At 45.3% G+C, this 24,267-nt stretch overlaps 1 protein-coding gene across 2 annotated transcripts in view; it reads right to left on the bottom strand.

The window, feature by feature from the left end:
• The window catches only part of APLP1 (amyloid beta precursor like protein 1), a 51,193-nt gene that overhangs the window by 9,955 nt on the left and 16,971 nt on the right, over window positions 1–24,267 (bottom strand). Inside the window, exons 7-15 of one of the 2 annotated variants that reach the window (XM_081018803.1) lie at window positions 22,686–22,816; window positions 21,890–21,964; window positions 20,771–20,929; window positions 15,449–15,577; window positions 15,206–15,305; window positions 13,465–13,611; window positions 5,187–5,210; window positions 4,955–5,022; window positions 3,044–3,112 (exon numbers count right to left, since the gene is read on the bottom strand). In XM_081018803.1, the coding sequence (XP_080874929.1) occupies window positions 3,044–3,112; window positions 4,955–5,022; window positions 5,187–5,210; window positions 13,465–13,611; window positions 15,206–15,305; window positions 15,449–15,577; window positions 20,771–20,929; window positions 21,890–21,964; window positions 22,686–22,816 (902 nt within the window). The remainder of the gene's footprint in view (window positions 1–3,043; window positions 3,113–4,954; window positions 5,023–5,186; window positions 5,211–13,464; window positions 13,612–15,205; window positions 15,306–15,448; window positions 15,578–20,770; window positions 20,930–21,889; window positions 21,965–22,685; window positions 22,817–24,267) is intronic. The other variant, XM_081018804.1, reaches the window with a different exon arrangement.

The following is a 24,267-nucleotide window of genomic DNA, read 5'->3' as shown; positions in this document are numbered from 1 at the left end:
TCCTCTTTGCCCCAAATCAGTTCATTAAACTTTGCAAAACAGTTTCCCAGTATGCAATGCATTTGTATGTTATATTCATGAACGTATGAATTTTAGGCACAGTGTCTCCATATATATGCAAAGTTTGTGCCTGTTTGGTTGGAGAAATGCATTGTGAAATTCAGGGATGTGTGAATTTCAAAGAACAGCTGTGTTTTGTTTGGCATATTGGTTCAAGAAGTGTGAAATAGGTAGCTGCTCATTAAAATGCAAACAAAATTGAATTGCTCCCCTTCCCTACTATTAACAAGGATGAAATAATCATTACAGGAGGGAGAGGTTCCTTCCTTCCTTCTTTCTTTCTTTCTTTCTTGCTTTCTTTCTTTCTTTTCCAAAAGAGCAATTCCTAAGATATCCCACTAGGAAATTTTGCCGATGCACATTTTAAAGCCTTTCTGAATACAGATCCAAGAGCACTGACTTGAATAACGTTGAGAAAATGTCCTTTTCTAAAAGTGGAGATTCAGCCCAAATGAAGGGAAATGAAGGAGCTGAAATTCTATCAGCTGAAACATAATAAAACGCCTAATAAGGTAAGAGAAGGGGGGGAGGGGGGAAGGAACAGAGGAAGAAAAAGGAAGAATGAGAAGCATCTAGATAGAGACATAAAAGCCCAAGGAGAAGAATTTTAAAAGGGTTACATTAGAAGCAGGAAGCCTGCCAGGGAGAATTGCTTGGGTCATTAGACCATCAAGATGTAAAAAAAGCACTTAAGGACGACAGAAATATTGCAGAGAAGTTAAATGAGTGCTTTGCATCTGTCTTAGACAAAGACAAGGTTGGTGAGATACACCCAAGCTGTTCCCCATGAAGGCAATAAATCTGAAGAAATGACAGAAACTGAATCGTCTTTGGAGGACATTTTAGAGCAAACGGATAGATTAAACTCATAAATCACCAGGAGCAGATGGAATTCTCCCAAGAGTTCTGAAAGGAACTAAAGTTAAAAGCAAAAAAAGAGAAAGGGCAGGGGGGAGGGAGTAACTTTAGAACCCGGATCCAACAAGGGCAATCCGTGCTCCGAAGCCCAGATTTTGAGAGACGTTTGCCTTGCTGAATAATGACCACATGTGCAGAAATGGGCATGGCCAAAGCCCATGGATCCAGAGCTATTCCCATTTGAGGAACATGGGATGCCACGCACACCTGCTTAACAGATGCTTGGCGCTGCCAGCTTCAACAGCATCCAGTACCATTTTTGGGGAGGTGGTGGTGATGGAGGAACTGCATCTAAGCACCCCTTTCCCATCCACCCAGAGGTGATTGATAGTGCCAAAGCTGACGGTGCCAAACATCTGCTAGGCTGGGAAATTTGTCCATGCACTCGACTGCTTTGCCTTGGAGTGTCAGGGCTTTAGCAGAGAGCTACAGAAATGCTAACATTCTGCTAGTTTCTTTTTTTAATTAAAAAGAAATCAACAACTGGGTGTGATGCTGGAAGCCTTAGGGCCAAGGGTAGCCAGTGTGGTGTTCCTCCAGATGTTGCTGACCTCCTTATCCCTCCATCATCCCTGACCATTGGCCATTGGCTTGCTGGGGCACACAGAAATTGGAGTCCAGCAACATTCCTGCATTGCAAGGGGTTAGATGAGAGGACCGGTGGTCAAGTCCTATGCTCCAGAGCAAGAGAAAACAAGCTTCTTCCATATGACAGCCCTTGGGGTACAGTGGTGCCTCGCAAGACGAAATTAATCCGTTCCGCGAGAGTCTTCGTCTAGCGGTTTTTTCGTCTTGCGAAGCAACCCTATTAGCGGCTTAACAGATTAGCGCTATTAGCGGTTTAGCGGCTATTAAAGGCTTATCGGCTTATCGGATTAGCTGCTAAAAGGCTATTAAAGGCTTAGCGGCTTAGATAAAGGGGGGGAAAGCGGGAAAAAAATCTCAAGACTCGCAAGACATTTTCGTCTTGCGAAGCAAGCCCATAGGGAAATTCGTCCTGCGAAGCAACTCAAAAACGGAAAACCCTTTCGTCTAGCGGGTTTTCCGTCTTGCGAGGCATTCGTCTTGCGGGGCACCACTGTATTTGAAGATGGGTATCCTATCTCCTCTCAGTCTCTTCTTTTCCAGGCTAAACATATCCAGCTCCTTCAACCGCTCCTCATAAGGCTTGGTTTCCAGAACCTTAATCATCTTTGATGCCCTCCTCTGAACATGATCGAGCTTGTCAACAACCTTCTCAAATTGTGGTGCCCAGAAGACGACACAGTACTCCAGGTGTGGTCTGAACAAGACTCCTCTGTGAAGCTCTAGAGAACTGACGCCAACCCATTTGTGGCTGTATACCCAAGTGGGGCTGAGTTCATTGCACCAATGTCTGGACTCATTGCAAGGCCTCTCTCTATGTCCCAAGCCTCAGGCAGACGCTTCACCACCTGAAGGTGCCAGGGATAGAACTGGGGCCTCCTGCCTGCAGAGGACTTGCTCTGTCCGCCACTGAACTATCTCAGGGAGCGGCCTCCACCCTCTACATCTCAACCTGCCACCACACCACTACTTCCATCTGTGGTTTGGGCCTAGTGTGCTGAAAGCTCATTCCAGGAAGCTCATTCATGAATTTAAGGGAGGGAGAATTGCCTTCAGAAGCATATTTTTACTTGCTGCATACGTTCTCCCACACCTACGCATGATCACATGACAGAATAGCTTTGAACCACTGAAAAGACTTGACAGAGAGAGAGAGAAAGAGAGGCAGGCAGGCCTCAATGCCCAGTTTTAAAAAATAAATAGGGAGATAAATGACAGCCACTTCACCCAGCTCTCAGGGTCAAACTAGATGTCTCTCCCCAGCTACTTTATTCTTGTCGAAAAAGCTTGCATTCTAGGTGACAGGTGTTTCTTCTAGTTCGGGCCTTAGTCTGTGATGTGGGGTGGGGAAACAGACGAGTCTGGATGGATGAATACAGGGTACAGAATGCACATAAGGGAGGGTGTGGGGTTGGATGCACACCTGACCAGGTGGGATGGCGAGGTGCGGTTGTTTCTGGCTGGCTCCAAAGCCACTTACCAGCTCGTCACGTTGGATCTCTTGGGACTTGTACACCATGCCTTTGACATCTGAGGCAGACACATTGACCTGTGGTGAGGGGAGAGGAGGAGATGCTTAGATTTTGGAAGGGCTAAGGGAGAAAAATGAGACTTCAAAGCAGTGTTTACCCTCTCCTCGGTACCAAATCCCTCCAGCAGCATAGGGCAGCTGTCATCTAGTGTAAATAGTTGGACTCCAACTCATATCAGCCCTAAACAGTTGGGCTTCCTCCAGACATTGCTGGACTCCTACTCCCATCCGTCCCAGTAAACATCACCAATGGCCAGGGATGTTTTCAATATTGGTTTTTAAATGGTTGTAACCCACACTGGGACCTACTGGTATAAAATTGAATAATAGTTTTAATGACAGGAGTCCAACAACATCTGGAGGGCCAGATCAGTTTTGGTTTCTCTCTGTTTCTTATTTGCCTCCTTCAAGATCTTAAGTTTTGTTCTCCACATCAGTTTTAAAATGATTTTTAAAGAAGTCCTCATGAAAAATTATCAGGATTTTTGTGTGAGCTTCTCCTAATATACACATTTTTGAAGCAATTTTCCCCAATATAATCATAGAATAGTAGAGTTGGAAGGGGCCACAAGAGTTACCTAGTCCAACCCTCTGCAAGGCAGGAATACTTTGCATGGTTGCATGCTGTTTTTGCTTACATATGCATCCTTATGGCCACTTTACCTAGCAACTCCAATTTTTGTACAAGTTACTTGGTTGGAGAATGGCATGGCTATTTTCAGAGAATGGAGAGTTATGAAGGATGGCTGCATTTCAATTTGCATATAGTTTCAGGAAGTGAGAATTAGGTAGGTTCCCCTTGAAATGCCAACTTAACCACACACACACACACACACACACACACACACACAGTTCCTGGCCCCAGTCATCTTTGACTTAAAAGAGCCCAGCAGTTCCCCAATTCATGCTTGACAATGGGAGTTCAAAACAGGTGGGGAGGAAATGTGGTACAGCCCATCCACAAAACCACAGTACGTCAACATCCCCATGGGGAACTACTGTATTTTTCGCTCTATAAGACGCACCAGACCACAAGACGCACCTAGTTTTTGGAGGAGAAAAACAAGAAAAAAATATTCCAAATCTCAGAAGCCAGAACAGCAAGAGGGATCGCTGCGCAGTGAAAGCAGCAATCCCTCTTGCTGTTCTGGCTTCTGGGATAGCTGCGCAGCCTGCATTCGCTCCATAAGACGCACACACATTTCCCCTTACTTTTTAGGAGGGAAAAAGTGAGTCTTATAGAGCAAAAAATATGGTATTTGTTTTCAGAACCTCATGGCCTAAAATTCTCCCTCCATTTGGAAAGCCAACACATCAGAGAGTTTCGTAGGCATCTATCCCCAGAAGTTGCAAGATGCTTAAGCCCATTTTTGATTTTGAAAGCAACCAGCCACACTTACTCACACAGCTAATAAAACTAAGAAGATAAAATGTTAGCGAGAGAGTTGTGGTGCCTAGACAGGGTGTCAGGCTAGGACTGAAGAGACTCAAGCTCAAAACCCCATTCAACTCACTGGTTGACCTTGAGCCAGAAAGTATGTCTCTCAGGCTGTGTACACACGACATCTTTAAAGCAAATTCAAGCATGCTTTCTCTCAAAGAATTCTGGGCACTGTAGTTTACTCCTCATGGAGTTATAATAATCAGCAACCCTTAAGAAACCACAGTGCCCAGAATTCTTGGGTGGGAAGGATGGGCTTTAAAGATGGAGTGGGTCTCAAAATATCTCACAGGGTTATTGTGAGGCTGAAATGAGAGTTGTGGTAGGGGAACCATGCCCATCACCTTGAGCTGCTTGGAGTACAGGAAGGCTGTAAATATTAATAAAAACAATGAATGCTACAGAAACATCCAGCTTACCTTACGTTCATATTCGTACAGCAAGGCCTTGTCACTGGTTGGATAGTCATATTCTGCCAGCCCTGAAGCTGTGGAACAGAGGAACAGAGGTCTCAAGTCATTAAGCGTCTCAGGTATCACCATTTACTCTGGCATGGAGTTATTTTGGACAAAAAATGACCCAAAACTCTTCTCCCCCCACACCACCAAAACTCCCAGGGGGTGGTGTTGTATATGGGCGTGGGGCACTCACCTTTCTTGTCCGCTTGTTCAGAATCTGCCCGTTCCCCACAGAGCAGCAGGAGGAGAGATTAAGCATAGCATAAAGAAAGAAAGAACAGAAAAAGGAAGAAAAGAAGACAAGTTTGAGGCCCAGAGTGTTGAGATAGCAGAAGGCAAAGCTAGCAAGTAGGGCAACTGGTTTTCAAGCTGTGTTTGAAGGAGCACTGCAGATTCATTGGACATGGTATCATTAGTGGTTGGGGTAGGGACAGGCGCTAACCTATCTGTTTTGGTTTCCCTCAATTCCCCATTTTTCAAATCTTAAATTCAGCTCTCCACCTTTCCATATCAATTTGCAAATCTCTTTTTAAAAGGTTCTCAGGAAAATTCGTCAGCATTTTATTGCAAATTTCTCCACACAGATTTTTGTATGCAATGTGTGTAACATACACATTAAAGCAAAGTGGTTTCTTTTTTTAAACAATGCATTTTTGTATGTTATTTTCATTAAAATGTGCACTTTTTTGCATACGTTACCCTAGTATGTGAATTTTTGTACACATTACTCGGCTGGAGAACTGCACTACAAAATTCAGAAACTTTCACATGTGAAAGGATGTCTGCGTTTCAGTTTGCATATTGTTTCAGGAAGTGTGAATTAGATAAATTTGCCTACCTCACCCCTAATCTGGGGGTCCCCTCAAAGAGAAGACCAGCAACGGCAGAAAAGCTTCCCTGAAAGATGCTTTGGTAATCACTTCCTCTCTTGTAGGAGAGCACTGGGTGAGTTCTGAGTGTGTGGTCTATTGCACCCATGGCAATAGCAAGAAGTTGTTCCAGAACCTTCTATACTGAGCAAGAGTTCCACAACTGATATTTAAGGGGCTTTTCCCGAGGCAAACACATCGGTGGAAGAAAGAATTCCTTCTACAGGCAAAAAATGTTTGAAAGCCATTGAAACAAGGCATGCCAGAAAAAGAAAGTTAAGAACATAAAAGGAGCGCTGCTGGATTAGACCAAAGGCCCATCTAGTCCAGCATACAGGAAGCCCAGATGCAGGACATAGGTTCAAGAGACCTCTCCCACTCGTGATCTCCAGTGACCAGTGTTCAGAGGCATATTGGAGGTAGTACAGAGGCATTATAGCGAGTTGACATTGATAGCTTCATTCCCCATGAATTTGTCTAACCTCCATGGGAAGCTGTCCAAGTTTGGTGGCCATCGCTATACCTTGTGGTGATGAATGACGCAGTTGAACTATGCACTGTGTGAAGTAGTTTGTCAGTCCTGCCAACATTTTATTATTACTGCTACTACTATTACTATTATTATTAATAATAAAATGTATATCCCATCCTTCTTCCTGAAGGAGCCCTGGGCAGCAAATCCACAAAATATAAAACAACTAGAACATACAAAAACCATTCTACTAAAGATGCAGACCAGGAAAGATGACTACTTAAAAGGCTAGCTGAACCGGGAAGGACTTTTGTTTAGATTTGTTGAGACTCCAAGTCCCAGTGAGCATGAAAACCCACATCTCTGCCCATTTTCTGCACACCAGAGAACAAGGGCATGCCAAGCAGGTGCCCGGCCACTGCCCCCTCCCCATTATGAGATATCATCATTTAGACACCATCTGAAGAAAATAAAAACCGCAGTTGGTGGCAAGCAGGGAGACAAAAACAAATATGGGGAAGGTTCACTCTCCCAACAGCTGATACGTCTCCTCACATTCGTGCACCCATGACTGGGGACAAGAAAGTGAAAGGAGACATGGCTCGTGGTTCCTTGCAGGATACATGTAGCAGAACTGGAGACGTGATTCTGATGCGACAATCCCTGTTGGACACAGAACTATTGTCGCAATGACTTCACTGCCTTCCCCCCAAGCGGTTAGGGCCAGAAATGTGGACGTCAGGGAGAATGCCAATGAACGAGAGCATGAGGGTGCCTGGGACAGGGTAAGGCAGCCTCAGCCTAGGAATTTGCTCTTCTGCACCTTCCGATTGGCCCCTTCTACGCGCAGGTAGCCTCGAGGCTCCGTCAGTGCGTAACGCAATGATTAATAGGTAGCAGCAGGAGTTCCTGGCAATGCTGGCCGTCCATGTTGCTCTGTTCGCGTTCATTCCTATAGCTGCTGTTGTACGCTGTCGACTTTGCCTCTTTGGAGCACCATTCACATCATGGAGGTGATCGTTCTGGTGTAGCAGCCATCCAGCATAATAAGATCACTGCATCATTCACCCTCTTTTCTCTTAGTTCATTCATAGGCTGCTGTTTTCCTCTAGGGAACTGTGCCGTTCCCTCCGCCCAACTCTGCATACCAGAGGAGACGGCATCGCTGCTATTGTGCTACAGAATCTCTTCTTAATCTAGGATGAAGCGAGAGGCGAGTTGCACACCCCAGAGAGCATTATTATTTTTACCATTCATGCTTTGAACTCATAGAAGCAAATTGAACGGTTGACATGAACCAAAGGGTTATTATAAGATTATAGCCAAAAGAGTGCTCCTGGGGTCTGACCTCCTCTAAAGATATCCCCTCCCCTAGAACGTTCTGCTTTCATTAGACAGAAGTCAGACCTTTTGCTTGTGGAGACAGAACAAAAAAAACCCCATGTAGGTATTTTACCCAACTGCTCATAAGCAGCAGTGCAAGCAAACAACTCTAACCGCATTAGGCAATCTCTGTTTTAAAAGCTGGTGGGCTGTATTGCTGCTTTGTGAGAAACTGAGTAAAATATCCCCCGTACGCGGCTGGGTTTTGGCTCCCCCCAACAAAATCCCCTTAGACCACAAAATTTCTGGCTGCAATATAACTTAGGTTATCACCACAGGATAACTGATGTTAAACATGTCCAGATCATACTCCTGCAAGCATTGGCGAGGGGCGGGAGGTGAGAAATTCAGTTCAGTTTGCATTGGAAGAGAGATTATCTGCATCAGGCTTTTGCAAAACAACAGCTGTCTTTCAAAATCTGCATATCCCAAAAATGTGTAAATTGGGAGAAAGTGTAGATAAAATGCATCTCTGACTGCAAAATAACACACAAAACATGCAAAAATGATCTAATAGTTGGTAGAGTATGGGACTCTGAATCTCTGGGTCATGGCACTGAGCCCCATCTTAGGCAAAAGATTCCTGCATTGCAGGGGGCTGGACCAGATGACCCTCAAGGTCCCTTCCAACTCTACAATTCTATGATGGGGGAAATCACTTGCAAAAATGGGTATATTAGCAGAAATGCACACTAAAATGTTGATGCATTTTCATTAGGAGTTTTTAAAAAAAGATTCACAAACTGCTGCAAAAATATAGTAAACTGAATTTAAGATGAGAAAAATTAGCAGCAGAGAGAAACTGAAACAGACAGATTTTCTCATCCTTTGTTGTTGCCCAAGCAGAAAGGGCTTCAGTGAAATAAGTTTCTTCCTGAAACCCAGGGCCTTCCAATGAGGCTTGCAGATTGCAGAAGACAGGCACAGGGAATTGCCTTTTGCCAGGCCTGATGTTTCCTCATCTAGTCCAGCATAAAGGAAGCTATCTATTCTCTACCATTGAGCCAAAGGGGCCCTTCCTCAAATGGAAGAGTACTGCCTACTCAGATTGACAATGACCCTCCAAAGTCTCAGGCGGGGGGTCTTCCCCATCGCCGGCCACTTGGACCGGAGATGCCTTGGGCTGAACAGGTGAGCATCTGCAAAAGGCGCCAGCAGAATTTTCTTCTAAGAACTAGAATGCTTTCAAGGACTGCTGGTGTTTGGACCCAGGCTGGGTCCATACACAACAGAAGCAGTGGTAAAGTGATACATGGCAAAGTGGTAAAGTGCAAGGGCCCCTATAGACACACCCCAAGTCAAGTCCAAAAATGCAGGCATTATTATGGGAACGCACAGCAGCACATTAACACAACCACAGATCAACACCACTGCAATCCTATGCTTGGTTTCCTGGGAGTAGCTCCATTGACCTTCTCATTGTATAGGTTCAACTCAGGGGTCAGCAAACTTTTTCAGCAGGGGGCCGGTCCACTGTTCCTAAGACCTTGTGAGGGGCCGGACTGTATTTTGAAGGGGGGGGGGGAAGAATGAATTCCTATGTCCCACAAACAATCCAGAGATGCATTTTAAATAAAAGCACACATTCTACTCATATAAAAACACACTGATTCCTGAACCGTCCGCAGGCTGGATTTAGAAGGCGATTGGGCCAGATCCGGCCCCCGGGCCTTAGTTTGCCTACCCATGGTTCAACTTCTAAAAACACACCGATACCTTCAGCCAACTGAAGTGCAACCTTTAGCTAGCAATCAAGTAAAGAAATGAAATGTTGCTATTCAAAAACTGAAGGCATGAAAAAGGAACCCTATCAAAAGAAAAGGAACGAAGTATCCAGCCTCTGGATTATTTTTCCTCATTCCCTGACTTCCTCTATGCTAATCTGTTGCAAGCAAACATGAAAGTCTCGCTACCACCTCATTCTCTTGCCAGAGCAAGAGCAAAGTCCATCAGTTACCCCCCGCCTGGTGCTCCAGAAGATGATGTCACTGCTTAGGATCTGAAAAAAGAAAGTCTTGGAACTGCAACCTCTTCAGACTACAGGTAGGGGATACTGCTTTGGAATGCTTCCTCATGTTACACACTCAGCAAGTAGCAAAGCAGAACAGCAGAGCTCTAGCCTGTCCGTCTGCTGAGCTCATTCTCTGTTGGCGGGGAGCTTTTAACATAGCGGAGAACTCAAAAGGGTGTGATGCTTCACTGCAGTCGATTCCAACACTTCATTCTACTGCGTGTCTAAGACTGGGCAGTGAGATGCGAGTTCAAATCCCAGCCCAGCTTTGGTTATGCTGCACTCTCAAAGGTCCAATTAGACAATGCTATTAAACAAGGAAACACATTCAGTGTGCTGAGTCTTACCACTGCATTGTTTAAATCAGTGTTTTTGGACCACAATTCCCATCATCCCTGACCATTGGTCCTGCTAGCTGGGGATGACGGGAGCTGTAGTCCAAAAACAACTGGAGATCTAAGTTTGGGAAACACTGGTTTAAATTGTTGTTGTGGGAGGGCCTGATCAGGATTGGGTTTGTGAACGTAAGAGAACAAGATCCTTCTAGTCATAAAATCGTATAATTGTAGAGTTGGAAGGGACCCTGAGGATCATCTAGTCCAACCCCATACAATGCAGGAATATGCAGCTGTCCCATGCAGGGATTGAACCTGCAACCTTGGCATTATCAGCACCATGCTCTAACCAACTGAGCTATCCCTAAACAGTCCAGCATCCTGTTCTTACTGTGGCCAATCAGATGCCTCCGGGAAGCCTGAAAGCCGAACCCGAGTCCAATAGCAATCTACCCACTTGTGCCCCCCAGGAATTGGTATTCAGAGGCATATCCCCTCCAATATTGGGAGGTAGTACACAGCCATCATTATTTTCACTTCTTTATTATTCTTATATCCCACCCTGCTTCCAGAAGGAGCCCAGGCGGTCTAACAATAATCATACAGATAAAATCAGCATCCAAACAATAAACACAGAAAGGTTAAATCATCAGATGCAATACAGTGGAAAGCAAACAACTGGACACTCAACCTCCCATCTGACTATACACCAAAGGCCCAGACAAATAGGTCTTAAACTGCTGCCCATTGGAAATCAGGGTGGGGCGCAATTGGATCTCCATCAGGAAGCAATTTTGCAATAGGGGCAGCCACAGAGAAGGCCCTGCCACACATTGCTACGCCAAAGGCCGTGTCCATTGGTGGAATCACAAGCAGAGCCCCTCCCACAAATATGAAGAGGCAGGACTTGTAAGTATTGGGGGAGGCACTCTTTCAAGCGTGTGGGTTCCAACTGTTCAGGGCTTTGTACACTAATAACAACTCCATAAAATTGACTAGTCTTCCAAGAATTTGCCTAACCCTCTTTTAAACCCACCCAGGCTTGTGGCCATTAACTTTGTGCTGTGTGAATAAGCACTTTCTTTCTTCTGTCTTGAATCTTCAAACATTCAGCTTCATTGAAAGATCCTGGCTTCTAGTATTATGAGAGAGGGTAGAAAACATCTCTCTATCCTTTTTCTTTACATAATATTCTCCCTTGCTCACTTTCTCCCACCCCGCCCGAAACTAAAAGCTCCTAACACTGTAACCTTTTCTCAAAGGAGTGTTGCTCCAGCCCCTTGATCATTTTTAATTGCCTTTTCTTCAATGTTTTACAGCTCTATAATATTGTATTGTATTCAGGCACGGTAACTGGAACGGCACACAGTATTCCAAATGTGGTCGCACCATAGATTCTTTACGATGACATTATTATATTGGCAGTTTTGCTTTTCGATTCCTTTCCTAATTTATATTCTTAATGGTCACCAAAATGGTATTCACATTTTTCACAGCTGCTGCAGACTGGATAGACATTTTCATTGAGCTATCCACCATAATAATCCCAAGACCTCCTTCTTGGCCAGTCACCGCTAGCTAGTTCAGACCCCATAAACATAGACGTGAAGATGCAGCATTTTGTCCCCTAAGTGCAAAGCTTTGCACTTGCTTGCGTTGAATTGCACGAGCTGTTTTAATGCCCATTCACCCTGTTTGGAGAGATCTTTTTGGAGCTCCTTAAAATGGGAGATAAATGGAATTTCTACAAATAAGGTCATTATCAACATCGAAGCAAAACTGACCATACTGATAATGCGTCAGATGATGGAAAGAGAGCACTGAACCAAAGAATCAAATTGCAGAAAGAGTCAAATAATGAGCAACAACCCATCCACACAAATCTCTCACTCGGCTGTATCACTCAACCCATTCATATGGGGCATGAGTTCCGGGTCTAAAAGTTGAGTTTTATAAAGGTTAAGAATAGCCCATAGGAAACTGCTTTCATCCATGTCAGAATATTTATTCATCTATCTCAGCCTTGTCTGAGTGGCTCTCCAGTGTCTCCAGCAAAGGTCTGTCCCACCATCGGCTCTTAGATCCTTTTTAACCAGACACGCCAGGCAACTACTGAGCTATGGCCTTTCCCCATCAAATTTAAGATATCTTCTTTCTTCGTTTCTTTCACAGTCTGCATCTCTGTGGACTTTGATCATCTCACCATCCATCCTTCTGCCCAAGCATGCAATCTCGGCACTCCTCATTATCCTTTGATCCTCAGATACAATCAGTCACCAAGGCAGCCATTTTTACATCTGGAATGTGTCTGTTATCTGTTCTTTTCTGTCTCCAGACTGCTGCTGTTTGCTTTGGTGGCTTCTCTCATTATTTCTCTTCTCTGTGGCTGGATTCTTTTCGCTGGGTTCATCTCTATCGCTCTTATTTTTAAACCTGTATGCCTCTCCAGACAGCCTGCTTTTCGTGCACTCGTGGTGATGATTGGGTTATTGCACTTTATATAGTTGTGGTGGGTTTTTTTTAAAAAAGGAAAGAAAATCAAAGCAACTTAAAATATAATACAAAAATAAGTGAGAATTTGGCTAAATTGAAAACAGAGCCAGTTCTAGAAAAGGCTTTGTTGAGCAACCATTGCGATTTCTTTCTGGAGAAATTAGATGCTGTCTACTGAATATTTGTTCTGATTGGATCACAGGGAGGTTAGATGACATTGCATAAAGCAATTAGCAACCCACAATTCCAGGTGAATTTCACTGTCACTTTCCTTACTGCAAGAAGTCTGGCTTTTTTGGGGGGAGAAGCAAGATTAAGGCTTCCCAATCAACTATTATCATACAACCTGAATTTGTTCGGAAGTGACTGAATCACACCTGCAAATAGCGACAGCCTAGAAGCACCTTAGTTTCCCCAGCAGATATGTCTTCCCCAAATATCTATGTACCAAAAAGCAAGTCCCACCGATTTCACTCACAAGAGGAAACAAACAAGCCGAATTGAAGTGACAAAATTAGAAGTGAGAATTTCTAAGGAAAGCTATGTTTTGAAAAATCCAGATTGGGCAGGTTCACATTAAAACTCAAACAGAACCAAGTTTCTCCTCCATCCCTGCCCATCGTTTAGGCAGTTCCTGATGATTCATGCTGGATTCTTCAACCCTATATGCCTGTATCATTTCCCCCCCAAATGTTATGAATGCGTATCTTTATGGTGTGAACTGTTTTGCAATTCTCTGAATAGTAAGTACCCTACACATATTTTAAAATAAAAACAAGATCTCCTGTGAACCGGGTCCTTTTGTACTGGGCCACTATGATGCTCCAGGGACAGTCATGACTTGAGGAGTGTGCTGGTCACCTTTGCTAAGCAAAGCATCATCTCTTTCAAAGGCATCCTGAACTCACCTTCTCCATCACGTGGGTACGAATGGCTCTCAGAAACCAAGTCCTCGCTACTGTCCATGGGCAGGAATTCCTCAGTGGTGCGTGTCTCTGAGATGGAGGTGGTGAGCAGGTCGTTGGTGGTCACCCGTTCTGAGCGCAGCAGCTCCTCTAGGAGAGCATTACAGAGAAAGGGGTCAGAGAGTTGCCCTGAACATCAGCCGACTCCACTCCTACCCTTTCACAATTACGTGTGCTGCAACCGTTTCCCCCAAACCTTATTATTATTATTATTAGCCATCCTTATGGGATCCTCTCTGTGCTTGCTTGGCAAATCTAAACCTATCACTCAAAGAGGACATTCAGCATTTTGCAGAATTTCCCTTCTTTAATTTAAAAAAAAAAAAAAGCATTTAGACCACCCTTCATCTACAGAGACACCAAGATGGTATACAAAAGCAAATATAAATAAAAATGAAGGCCGTACGATTAAGGAGCACATCAGCATACATAACAACCAAAGACAAAGGTGTTAAACAAGCAAGCAGAACAGGCTGCCAACTAATAAAATTCCTAAGACTTGGGACTTTTTGGAACAGCCCAGGCAAATGAAGGAGTTTTGATCTGACATAGAAATGATTATAACACTGCTGGCAGTTTTTACCCCTCAAGGGAGGGCATTAAGACTATATAGACAGCTGCCTTAAACTGAGTTGGACCATTAGGCCACCTAATTCAATATTGTCTCCACTAACTGGAAGCAGCTCCCGAGGGTTTCAGACTGAGGACATTGCCTGCTCTACCCGGAGACATAAGGCCCAACCCTGGGACCTTCCACACGCAATGCAGATCTTCTTCTACTGGGCTTTGGCCCTTCTCCAAAATAGGCACATGGGAAATTGCCTTTTACTGAGTCCATTGAGTTCAGTATCGCCTACTGATTGTCAGGGATCATGCTGAGGAGGGCTGCACTGAGGAATAATGGTGGGAGCCTCCCCCTCCCCCTGCTCCTAGTCAGGACCCTGAATCTTCCCAGGAGCATTGGGACAGTATAGATTTGGAACAGTGGTTTGCAGAGGGACATAGTTCAGAAGGCAGAAGTTGGGAAGAACTGGGTGGTGAACAGCTAGGAAAAGAAGAACTGGGAGAGAGTTGGTTAACAGACTCTCTCTTGCTGGAAAGCGTCCATCCGCTCAGCCCAAGGTCAAGGAGAGCAGAGAAGGTAGCCGCACAGAAAGCACAGTGGTTGCAAGACGAGGAACTGACATGGGTGACTGGGGGGAAGCGGGTGGAACCCTTAATTGGGAGCACCTTCATTCCTAGGAATGGATTCTTTGTTCTCTCGCTGTGCTCATTAAAATCTCTAAATGGTAAGTGACTCCTTTCGCTTGTTCTACTTATCTACTGCCAAAGGGGGTGGGGGAGAAGGAAGACGAGTCCCTGAAGCCTGACACTGGCGGGCATTTCAGAGATGAGGCACTTGCCTGCAGATGTCAGGGGGCTGAACCTGGGACCTTCTGGGTGCAAAGCAGATGCCCTACCGCTGAGCCACGGCCCTTCACCTCCACAGATATGGTGCCATCAGAAAGAAGGGTCTGAACTTCACAGGACAGCTGGCTGGGCATAAGGGCCTCATCTAAAGATCTTATGATATGGGCAGCTGGGATAAGGAGAGGAGGAGCTCCACAACATCCCCCTGAAGGCAGTCTCTAGGAAACCCTCTCCTACCCGGTCAGGCCTTTGGGTCCATCTCATCTAGACCTACCAATGTCTCCTCGGAGCTCTTGGGCAAGCTGAGGGTTCTTGTAGAGCAGCGCCAGACTCTGGTTCATCCGTTCTTCAATGACATGCAGGTGGGTGTAGACCTGGGGACGACAGTAGCCCAGGTTTATTATTGCTCCCCTCCTCCAAGAAGGTGTGAGTGCAGGGACCCCAGACAGGGGCACCTGGGGGGCGGGGGGGGCAGGAGGGGAAAGAAGAAGAAGAAGAGGAAGGATGGAAACCAGACCTGGAACTTCATTTGCTCAGCCTTCTCGGGATCAGCAGCTGCCACGTGCTGGTAATGTCGGAGGGTGTGGCGCTGGTCCTTTTGTTCTGCCCGCACGTATCTCTTCAGGGCTAACAAGACGCGGTCCGGCTGGGTCAAAGGGAGAAGACAAAAGAAAAAACAAAACAAGTTAGGCAGGTGCAGGTGTAGCTCAGCGGTAGAACCTTGCATGCAGAAGGTCCCAAGTTCTTTTCTTTTTTTTGAAAAGTTTTTATTGTTAAAATATTTCAGCATTAATACACACATATTGTGAATATACAAACATACAAACATATATTTCATACAATCCTTAAAAATGTTCAAACATACCTAAACTCAATCCCACAAATAATTCCTTTCCCCATCACCATCTACCACCCCTCACCCCATCTTTGTGTTAGACTTCCAATCTACTCAATTGCAATTTCTTTCCACTTCTATTACTTTCTTTCACACACCTTTAACCTAATTTCATGCTTCTTTTTCTATTACACATTGTTATCCATCTTATTTAGAATTTCAGTATTTAAAACGGAACTTGTTTATTCTAATAGGAGTTCTGATTTTTCAATATGGTTTTGCAAGCATCCTTTAAACACCTTCCAATCCCTGTCTATCTTCTCTTTTGAGATCCTTCCAATTTCTCCCATTGTTTTGGATATATTGTAGTACTCCAATAATTTGGCAAGCCACTCTATTTTTGTCGGTATAATACCACTTTTCCAATTTTTCGCAATCAATAGCCTTGCGGCTACTGCTGCATACAAATATAATGTCTTGTCTTCCAGTGTGGTGTAGTGGTTAAGAGCGGTAGTCTCGTAATCTGGGGAACCGGGTTCGCGTCTCCGCTCCTCCACATGCAGCTGCTGGGTGACCTTGGGCCAGTCACACTTCTTTGAAGTCTCTCAGCCCCACTCACCTCACAGAGTGTTTGTTGTGGGGGAGGAAGGGAAAGGAGAATGTTAGCCGCTTTGAGACTCCTGAAGGGGAGTGAAAGGCGGGATATCAAATCCAAACTCTTCTTCTTCTTCTTCTTCTTCTTCTTCTTCTTCTTCTTCTTCTTCTTCTTCCTTTAGACTTCCTGGTACTATTCCCAATAGAAAACCACAGAAGGTCCCAAATTCAATCCCCAGCATCTCCATGTAGGGCTGGGAAAAAAACTCTCTGCCTGAAACCTTATAGAACCACGGCCAGCCAGTGTGGGCATTATTGAGGTAGACCATGGGTAGGCAAACTAAGGCCCGGGAGCTGGAGCCAGCCCAATTGCCTTCTGGATCCAGCCTGTGGACGGTCCAGGAATCGGCGCATGGATCGCCATGGGGATTCTGATCATTTAGGCTGCACCATTCCCCCCCCCCACTGTGGCGGCACCTCCTCCCTCCCTCCTCCTGGCTTTTCCCTGCCCTGCCTAGAGGAGGAAGGGGGCCGGGCTTTGTTGGCTGAGCGCCATTTTAAGCAGCCCCTCTCCGGAGCCAGCCCTTTTGACAGCATCTTAAAAAGCAGAGACATCACCTTGCCAACAAAGGTCCGTATAGTTAAAGCTATGGTTTTCCCAGTAGTGATGAATGGAAGTGAGAGCTGGACCATAAAGAAGGCTGATCGCCCAACAATTGATGCTTTTGAATTATGGTGCTGGAGGAGACTCTTGAGAGTCCCATGGACTGCAAGAAGATCAAACCTATCTATTCTGAAGGAAATCAGCCCTGAGTGCTCACTGGAAGGACAGATCCTGAAGCTGAGGCTCCAATACTTTGGCCACCTCATGAGAAGACTCCTTGGAAATGACCCTGGGAAAGATTGAGGGCACAAGGAGAAGGGGAGACAGAGGATGAGATGGTTGGACAGTGTTCTCGAAGCTACTAACATGAGTTTGACCAAACTGTGGGAGGCAGTGGAAGACAGGAGTGCCTGGCGTGCTCTGGTCCATGGGGTCATGAACAGTCGGACATAACTAAACGACTAAACAACAACAAGTCCGCAAGCTGCGCATATTCCATCAGCCACGATTGCTATGTTTGGTCTCCGCTGTCAGAGGCAGAATGCTCTGCTCATGTGCAGGCATCCCATAGGTACATGGGAACAGGATGCGAGACCAGATGAGCTATTGGCCTGATCCCAGCCGGCTTGCCTTCTGATGTTAGATGTGTCCACTTCCAAGCATGCTATCAACAACATCTCTAACGTAACCAGCCAGGATAGCTGAGTCGGCAGAGCGGGAGACTCTTAAACCCATGGTCGTGGGTTCGAGCCCCGCGTTGGGCAAAAGATATTCTGCACTGCAGGGGGATCTGAAGGCAGCCCTGTTTAGGGAAGCTTTTAATGTTTAATAGGTTATTGTATTTTAGTGTTCTGTTGGAAGCCGCCCAGAGTGGCTGGGGAAACCCAGCCAGATGGGCAGGGTATAAATAATTTATTATTATTATTATTATTATTATTATTATTATGGACCAGACGACCCTCGGGGTCCCTTCCAACCCGACAGTTCTGCGACAGCTTCCGTGCAACTTTTCTGCGTCCTGCTTCCCCTTCCTGCTCGTATCCGGTCCATTTCCAAGCACCCAAAGGAGGCGCACAATACCCAGCCCTTCACTTTGCATGGTTTTGATCTGTATTGCTTGGAACACATTCGCCTCGCACTGTTCATATTACAAGACACAGGATGACAGGGACGAGCATCTTTCTCTTCTCGGCACCTGCACGCTCCGGAGGTTATTCCAGGCTAACCGTTCTAACCCCCCTCACCCGCCCTCTCAAAATGTTCAGGCAGGGTTTGCTTGTCTGTTATCCTTCCAGATCAACCTTCATTTCCATCTCTTTCCCCGCGGAGCAAATGCAATAAACAAACAGTTGCTTTATTGTGCATTCAGGACACTCGACAACGTGCTTGCTACTGTTCTCCATTCACAACTAGAGGCCTGTTGCGGAGGCCACGGGAGCGACACAGTCCTCTGACCAGAGGGCGTGGCGCTCTGGACAATTATTGCCATTATCATTATTATTAATTGGATTTATATCCTGCCCTTCCTTCCCAAGGAGTCCAGGACAGGGAAGATAACAGTACCATCTAGGGCAGCATATTCTGGTAATATATTCTGCCAGCCTCCGTCCGTTCTCAGCCTGCCCTCCATGCTGTCCCAAAGTTTGTCATGAGTTCTAATCCTGCCCCAGTGCTCTTGCTCTGCTGCTCAGCACATCAGGTGACCAAAATCTGAATAGAAAATTGTTTCCTTACTCTAATCTTTAATGTCTTTGCAAATGTGCCCTGGAATAGGCAGGAAAAGGCCCGTGATCCTCCTTTCTGGAACAAAGGGATATCAGCCATGCCAAGGAGTTGGCTAAGCTGCCTCTGCGCTGCCTCCCCAAAACTGCAGGTTAGCAGAGATTTTTTTTCTCTCTCGGGGGCTGCTGTGGAAGACATCCCTGGACTCCCAGCACCCCAGGCTGCCACTACGTTTGCCTTCAGTTAAGCTGGCCCTGAAACAGCTTGATGAATAACAGGGAAGAGGCTGTACCAGGCATAAGGAGCAGCAGAAAGCACAGAGGAGACAAAGGAGATAAACAGGAAAGGAGCTTGCAAGGAAAGACAACAGAAAGATAAAGGCAGTAGAGAGGGGCGATCTCTTATACCTTCCTCCCTTTTGCTTATTTTTTGATTACAGGAAGTCCAAAAGTCATGTAGCAAACAGCCATAGCTTTTAGCTCACTGGAATTCTGGTTTCAGAACTTTAACTTTGCATTGCCCATACGGGTTTCAAAAACTCATATTCTCAGCCTTTGCTGCGTAGGAAAAAAAATGCTTTCTTGCTTAAAATGTTTATCAGAGATTCTCAGGAGTGCTACCAGAAACTGACCCGAACCCACATCTTTCATTTCATTTTTTGCTCAGCCCTTGCTCCAAGGAGCTCAGGGCAGCAAACATGGCCCCCTTTCCCCATGTTCTTCTCACAACAACCCTGTGAAGTAGAGCTTAGGCTGAGACACAATGAATAAAGACTCAAAGCCATCCAGTGAGATTTATGGCTGCGTGGAGAGTTGAACTGGATGTCCTGGGCTGAACAGAGAAATTCTAGCCATGTTTGCTTGATGTTAAGTCCCAAAGCGTTCAATAGAGCTTACTCTCTTTTAAAATATGTCTAAGATTGCTGCCTAATACTTTAGCCACTTTGCTGCTCTGTGTATGTGCAGGATTCTTCCCCAGTGCCAGATTCCACACTGGAGTTCACAGAGTCCAAGCACACAAATAACTTGAATTATAAAGCTTGATTCTTCTAGGTGATGGGTGTAAAGCATTTACCCATGTAAGCATGTCATGTGCAGTCAGTTACATTTAAATGCACACATACATGGAGTGGCACATCCATGTGCAATGTGAAGCATTCATGTGAATCTACATGAGATTGGGCACGTGCTGGACAAATGTGTCCTGTATATTAACATGCCCAGATTTATAGTCAGTGCAGAGTGCAAGGGAGTCTGGGTAATAAGGTCTCCAAGGAAAAACAAAAAGATCTTTAACAGAGAGGGTGATAACAATGGGGAGAAGAAAGAGTTTGAACTAGAAAAGGATAAGTTAATGCATAATTTTTTTTTTTAAAAAACCCCCTCATATTTTCCCCTACAAAAGGGAGCTGCTTAAAGTGGCTTACAAACGAAAGCAACAATTATCTTATTTTTAAAAAACTAATTTAACGGTGGAAGGTTCACAGGCTATGAAGGACTTGCTCACAAATTCATTGACAGCTGCACGAATTATTATAGCCAGGAAGTGGAAGGGGCAAGCAGAATATAAAATGGAAGAATGGTATAAAGGGGTGTGGGGTATACTATTAATGATAAATTAAAATGTGCCATTAAGGTAAGATGGGGAATATGCAGGAGAAATGATTTTGAGGAGATACGGAGGGTGTTTGTAGAATTTGTCCTGTTAAAACGGAAAGGGGTCAAACCATCGCAAGAGGATGGGAAGTTGGATAGTTACAATGGAATGGCCTCGGTGGTGGGGTGCACATTTTTTTTCTTATTTATTTATGATTATGACTTTGTCAAAAAAATGTTTTTTTATAAAAAATAATGTATAACATGTAAATAAATGTATAAAATATAAATAAAATAATGAAAATGAAAAAACAAAACAAAAACTAATTTAACAAAACCAAAAAGACGCAAAAAGGCCAAAGAGTGGTGCCATTCGAGGGAGGCAATGGCATCCAACCAGGTAAAAGTACAGGTAAAGGTAAAGAACATCATCCCTGAGCAGCTTCCCACCCAACTCATCCCCTCCCTCCTCTATATGCTTTTCCTTACCTGGGGATTATCAGTCTGCACAGCAGTCAGGTAGCTCTCTAGTGCCGCCCGCCGATTATCATTGAGCAGGGCCACCACACGGGCCAAATGAGTCTCAACCAGCCGCTGTCGCTCTCGAGACACCTGCTCCTCCAGCGTCTGAAGGATGGACTGGAAGTGCTGGGTCAGCCAAGAGAGAAGGCGAGAGGGTCATGAAGTTAAATGTATCTGCTGGGACCAAAGGGTGATGGTCTGGGAACATCTGGTGCTGCACAGCACCGCTGAAGTTAAGCAGATGTGCAAGCCCTCCCAGCTGCCCCCTTCAACACCTGATGTTGAGTTTTGGGAGGGTGGGAGGAGCAAGCCGCCTGTCAATCATGTGAAATAACAATTGCGTGATGCGGTTGACATGTGGGTAGCTATGCCCACCAGTTAGAATTGGCTCATAGGGTGGGGGCAGAAGCAAATAAGATTCCCCAAGGGTTAGTGTGGGGTTTTTGGAGAGGTTATAGGAGGGGTTGGACGGATGGCGGCCCCAGTAAATACATCTACACAGACAAAACATGAAGTTAATTCATATGCTTTCCCCCACAAAATAGCAGTTTGGGAACGGGGGAGATAAATGACGCCATTTCAAAATAAAAAAAATATCGACATTCCAAAGCCAGCATTAAAAAATGGAAAAATTACAAAAGGAGTCAAAAGTAGCAACGAAAGAAACTTAAAAATGTGTTATTTTCAACGCGTTTTAATTTATTTTAGGAATTTGTATGCTACCCTTCCAACAAATTCCCAGCGCAGCTGGCATTTTTAATACTGGCATGAAAAATACCTCCCCAAAAGCATTTAAAAGCCTAGAAACAATCTGTCCAAGATGTAAAACTATTCCCAAACCACCACCATCATTAAAGAAAAACACCTAGGAAAAAGTAAGCTGGAATAGGTGGTTGTGTTTTTTTTTTTTAAAGTCCATTAAAAAGTCTCAATCAAAAGCTCCATTCACACTTTGGTAGGTAAAGTGTTCCATAGGTGTGGGGCCATCACTGAAAAGGTCCTTTGTTATGCTTACTAACGTGATTTGATTTTACTGGCAAAGCGTCTCCAGAGCTGATCTCAATACAATCCTTCTCCAGTCCTCACCTCATTGAGTGCCTGACGATCCGTCTTGGGCAGGTTTTTTGCTTGGTTGTCTGCCTCAGCCCACTCCTTCATCACCTGTTGAATTGAAAAGAAGCAATGAGGTGCGGATGATGCTCCCACGAAAAGGCTCACATCTCTTCCTGGCACAAACCCTGACCCTGTGATGGAGTTCCTATTGTGTCCTCTTACTCTACATCTCCAGTATCTCTTGTCAGGCTTGAACGCATGCATTTTATATATTGGATATTGCTGTTTCGTATAAAGCAGGCACGTCCAACTTCCAAGAAGTTTTTTTTGGGGGGGGCACTCAGGGTCCTGCAATTGACCGGGATCAACCAGGGACACCGTGCGATCAACCGGTTGGACATCCCTGGTATAGAGTAAATTCAACGTTTAGAGATGGAATTATGGGCAGGTGTCCCAGGTGACCATTTGGAGCCCCTGCCACAGACTCTCTCCTATCCACTCAGCAGCAAAAACAAAACAATCAGCTCATCTTCACTCGTAAAGCTGGCCTACATGACAGGCATTGTGTTAACACTTGGTTTGTCTTATTCATGGGGGAAATTTACAACATCAAAGCCTATTCAGCAAGATGTGCCTTTGAGCGATTGTGATCAAATCCGCACATGCAAATTTATCATCTTATGCGACGAGGACAAATTGTGCCTTCTAAGTTGGGAAACAGGCTACCGATGCATTGAAGACGTTCACAATTTAAGCAAGGGGAAGTGTGTTTCACCAAGGACACCCCTCAATTGGGGTGACAGTTGCTCTAGAGCTGCCCCCCAATCACCTCGTTGATCTGTCTCATGCGCCGTTCCTCCAAGTCCATCTTGGCACGCAGGAAGTTGGCGTGTTCGTTCCCATCTCCGGGCATTTCGAAATAAACGTCCACTCCGTCGGTGGGGCGAGGGGTGGGGGCCACTGCAAACACAGGAAGTGAGTTACACAAGGCGACATGCCTCGGCCCTCCCACCCACACAAAACATGCCCCGCAGGACAGGGGGCTCCCCACTCAGGCGAGGCATCAATACACACCCTTCTCCAACCTTCTAGAACTCCAGCTCCCATCAGCCCCAGCGTGATGGGAGTCATAGTCCAATAACCTCTGGAGGACGTTGACAAAGGCTGTAATATTGCCTCACATGGCATAACGCCCCCCCCCCCCATTTTTCAGTTGCTGTTTCATTAATAGCGTTTCACAGATTTTATATATTCACTGTGATATTCACTGTTTTATATATTACTGTATTGTCGCTCTATAAGACGCACCAGACCACAAGACGCACCTAGTTTTTGGAGGAGGAAAACAAGAAAAAAAATATTCTGAATCCCAGAAGCCAGAACAGCGATCCCTCTTGCTGTTCTGGCTTCTGGGATAGCTGTGCAGCCTGCATTCGCTCCATAAGATGCACACACATTTCCCCTTACTTTTTAGGAGGGAAAAAGTGAGTCTTATAGAGCAAAAAATACGGTATTTGTTGATTATTTTATATGATTTATGCTGTACAGACAACTCCCAATTTATGAAGGGGTTACGTTCCAAGGCACTGTGCATTTAAGGAAAATCGCATACATTTCAAACAACGTTGAAAAAGCCTGCAAACACCTCATTCCGCCCCTTCCCCATTCTGCCCTTTTTTGTGACTTTTTCGGGTCACTTCCAGGTTCAGTATGATGTGCGCATGCGCGGTTGCGCGTGTATTGGACATGCCTAGAACGGTCACTGCCTGTATTTGTGATGTTCTACCATGTTGTTGTTTCTTACTGTTTGTAAGCCGCTTTGAGATCCATTTGAATGTAAAGCTAAACAATACATTAAATTGAATCAAACCCCACCTCTTACAAAAAATGTACAAGGCAAAAAAATGCTGAATTCTCAGCTCCACTTGGCGCCTCATAGACTGAGGCGGGCATGCCCCCTTGTGCCCCGCCCCCGAGCTGTGTCGGCTGAGGGACGCACTGGCTCACTGCGTCTGCCCCTTTGTGTCAGGGAGAGCCAGGTTCAGAGCTGCCTCTAGAACAGGCGCCCCATTGTGAGGAGGACGAGGAGGAGACGTGACCAGGACAAGCAGCTGAGCATTTCCGTCTTGTCCTACCACCCCTTGTAGCTGCTTGCTGGCTCCATGCGCCCCTCCTTTCCTGTGCTAACATCTGCAGCAGGGATTCCATGAACTTCGCCCTTCAGAAGTGGCCCGAATGGGAGCGCTGACTTCACCCGCTCTCAGAAAAACGGTTCAGGTTCCATTTCTTGAGATAAGCATCTTCAGTAGGCCTCTCTCATCCTTGCTTTTTATAAGACAGATCAACAGGACCTCCCAGAAAGGTGATGGAAAGGATGGAGGAGGATGGAGCTCCTTTACCTCCCTCCCTAC

The sequence above is a fragment of the Podarcis pityusensis genome, assembly GCF_964106645.2.
Source record: "Podarcis pityusensis genome assembly, chromosome: 8".
Classification (NCBI taxonomy): Eukaryota; Metazoa; Chordata; class Lepidosauria; order Squamata; family Lacertidae; genus Podarcis; species Podarcis pityusensis.
This window is presented reverse-complemented; position numbering and strand designations above follow the sequence as displayed.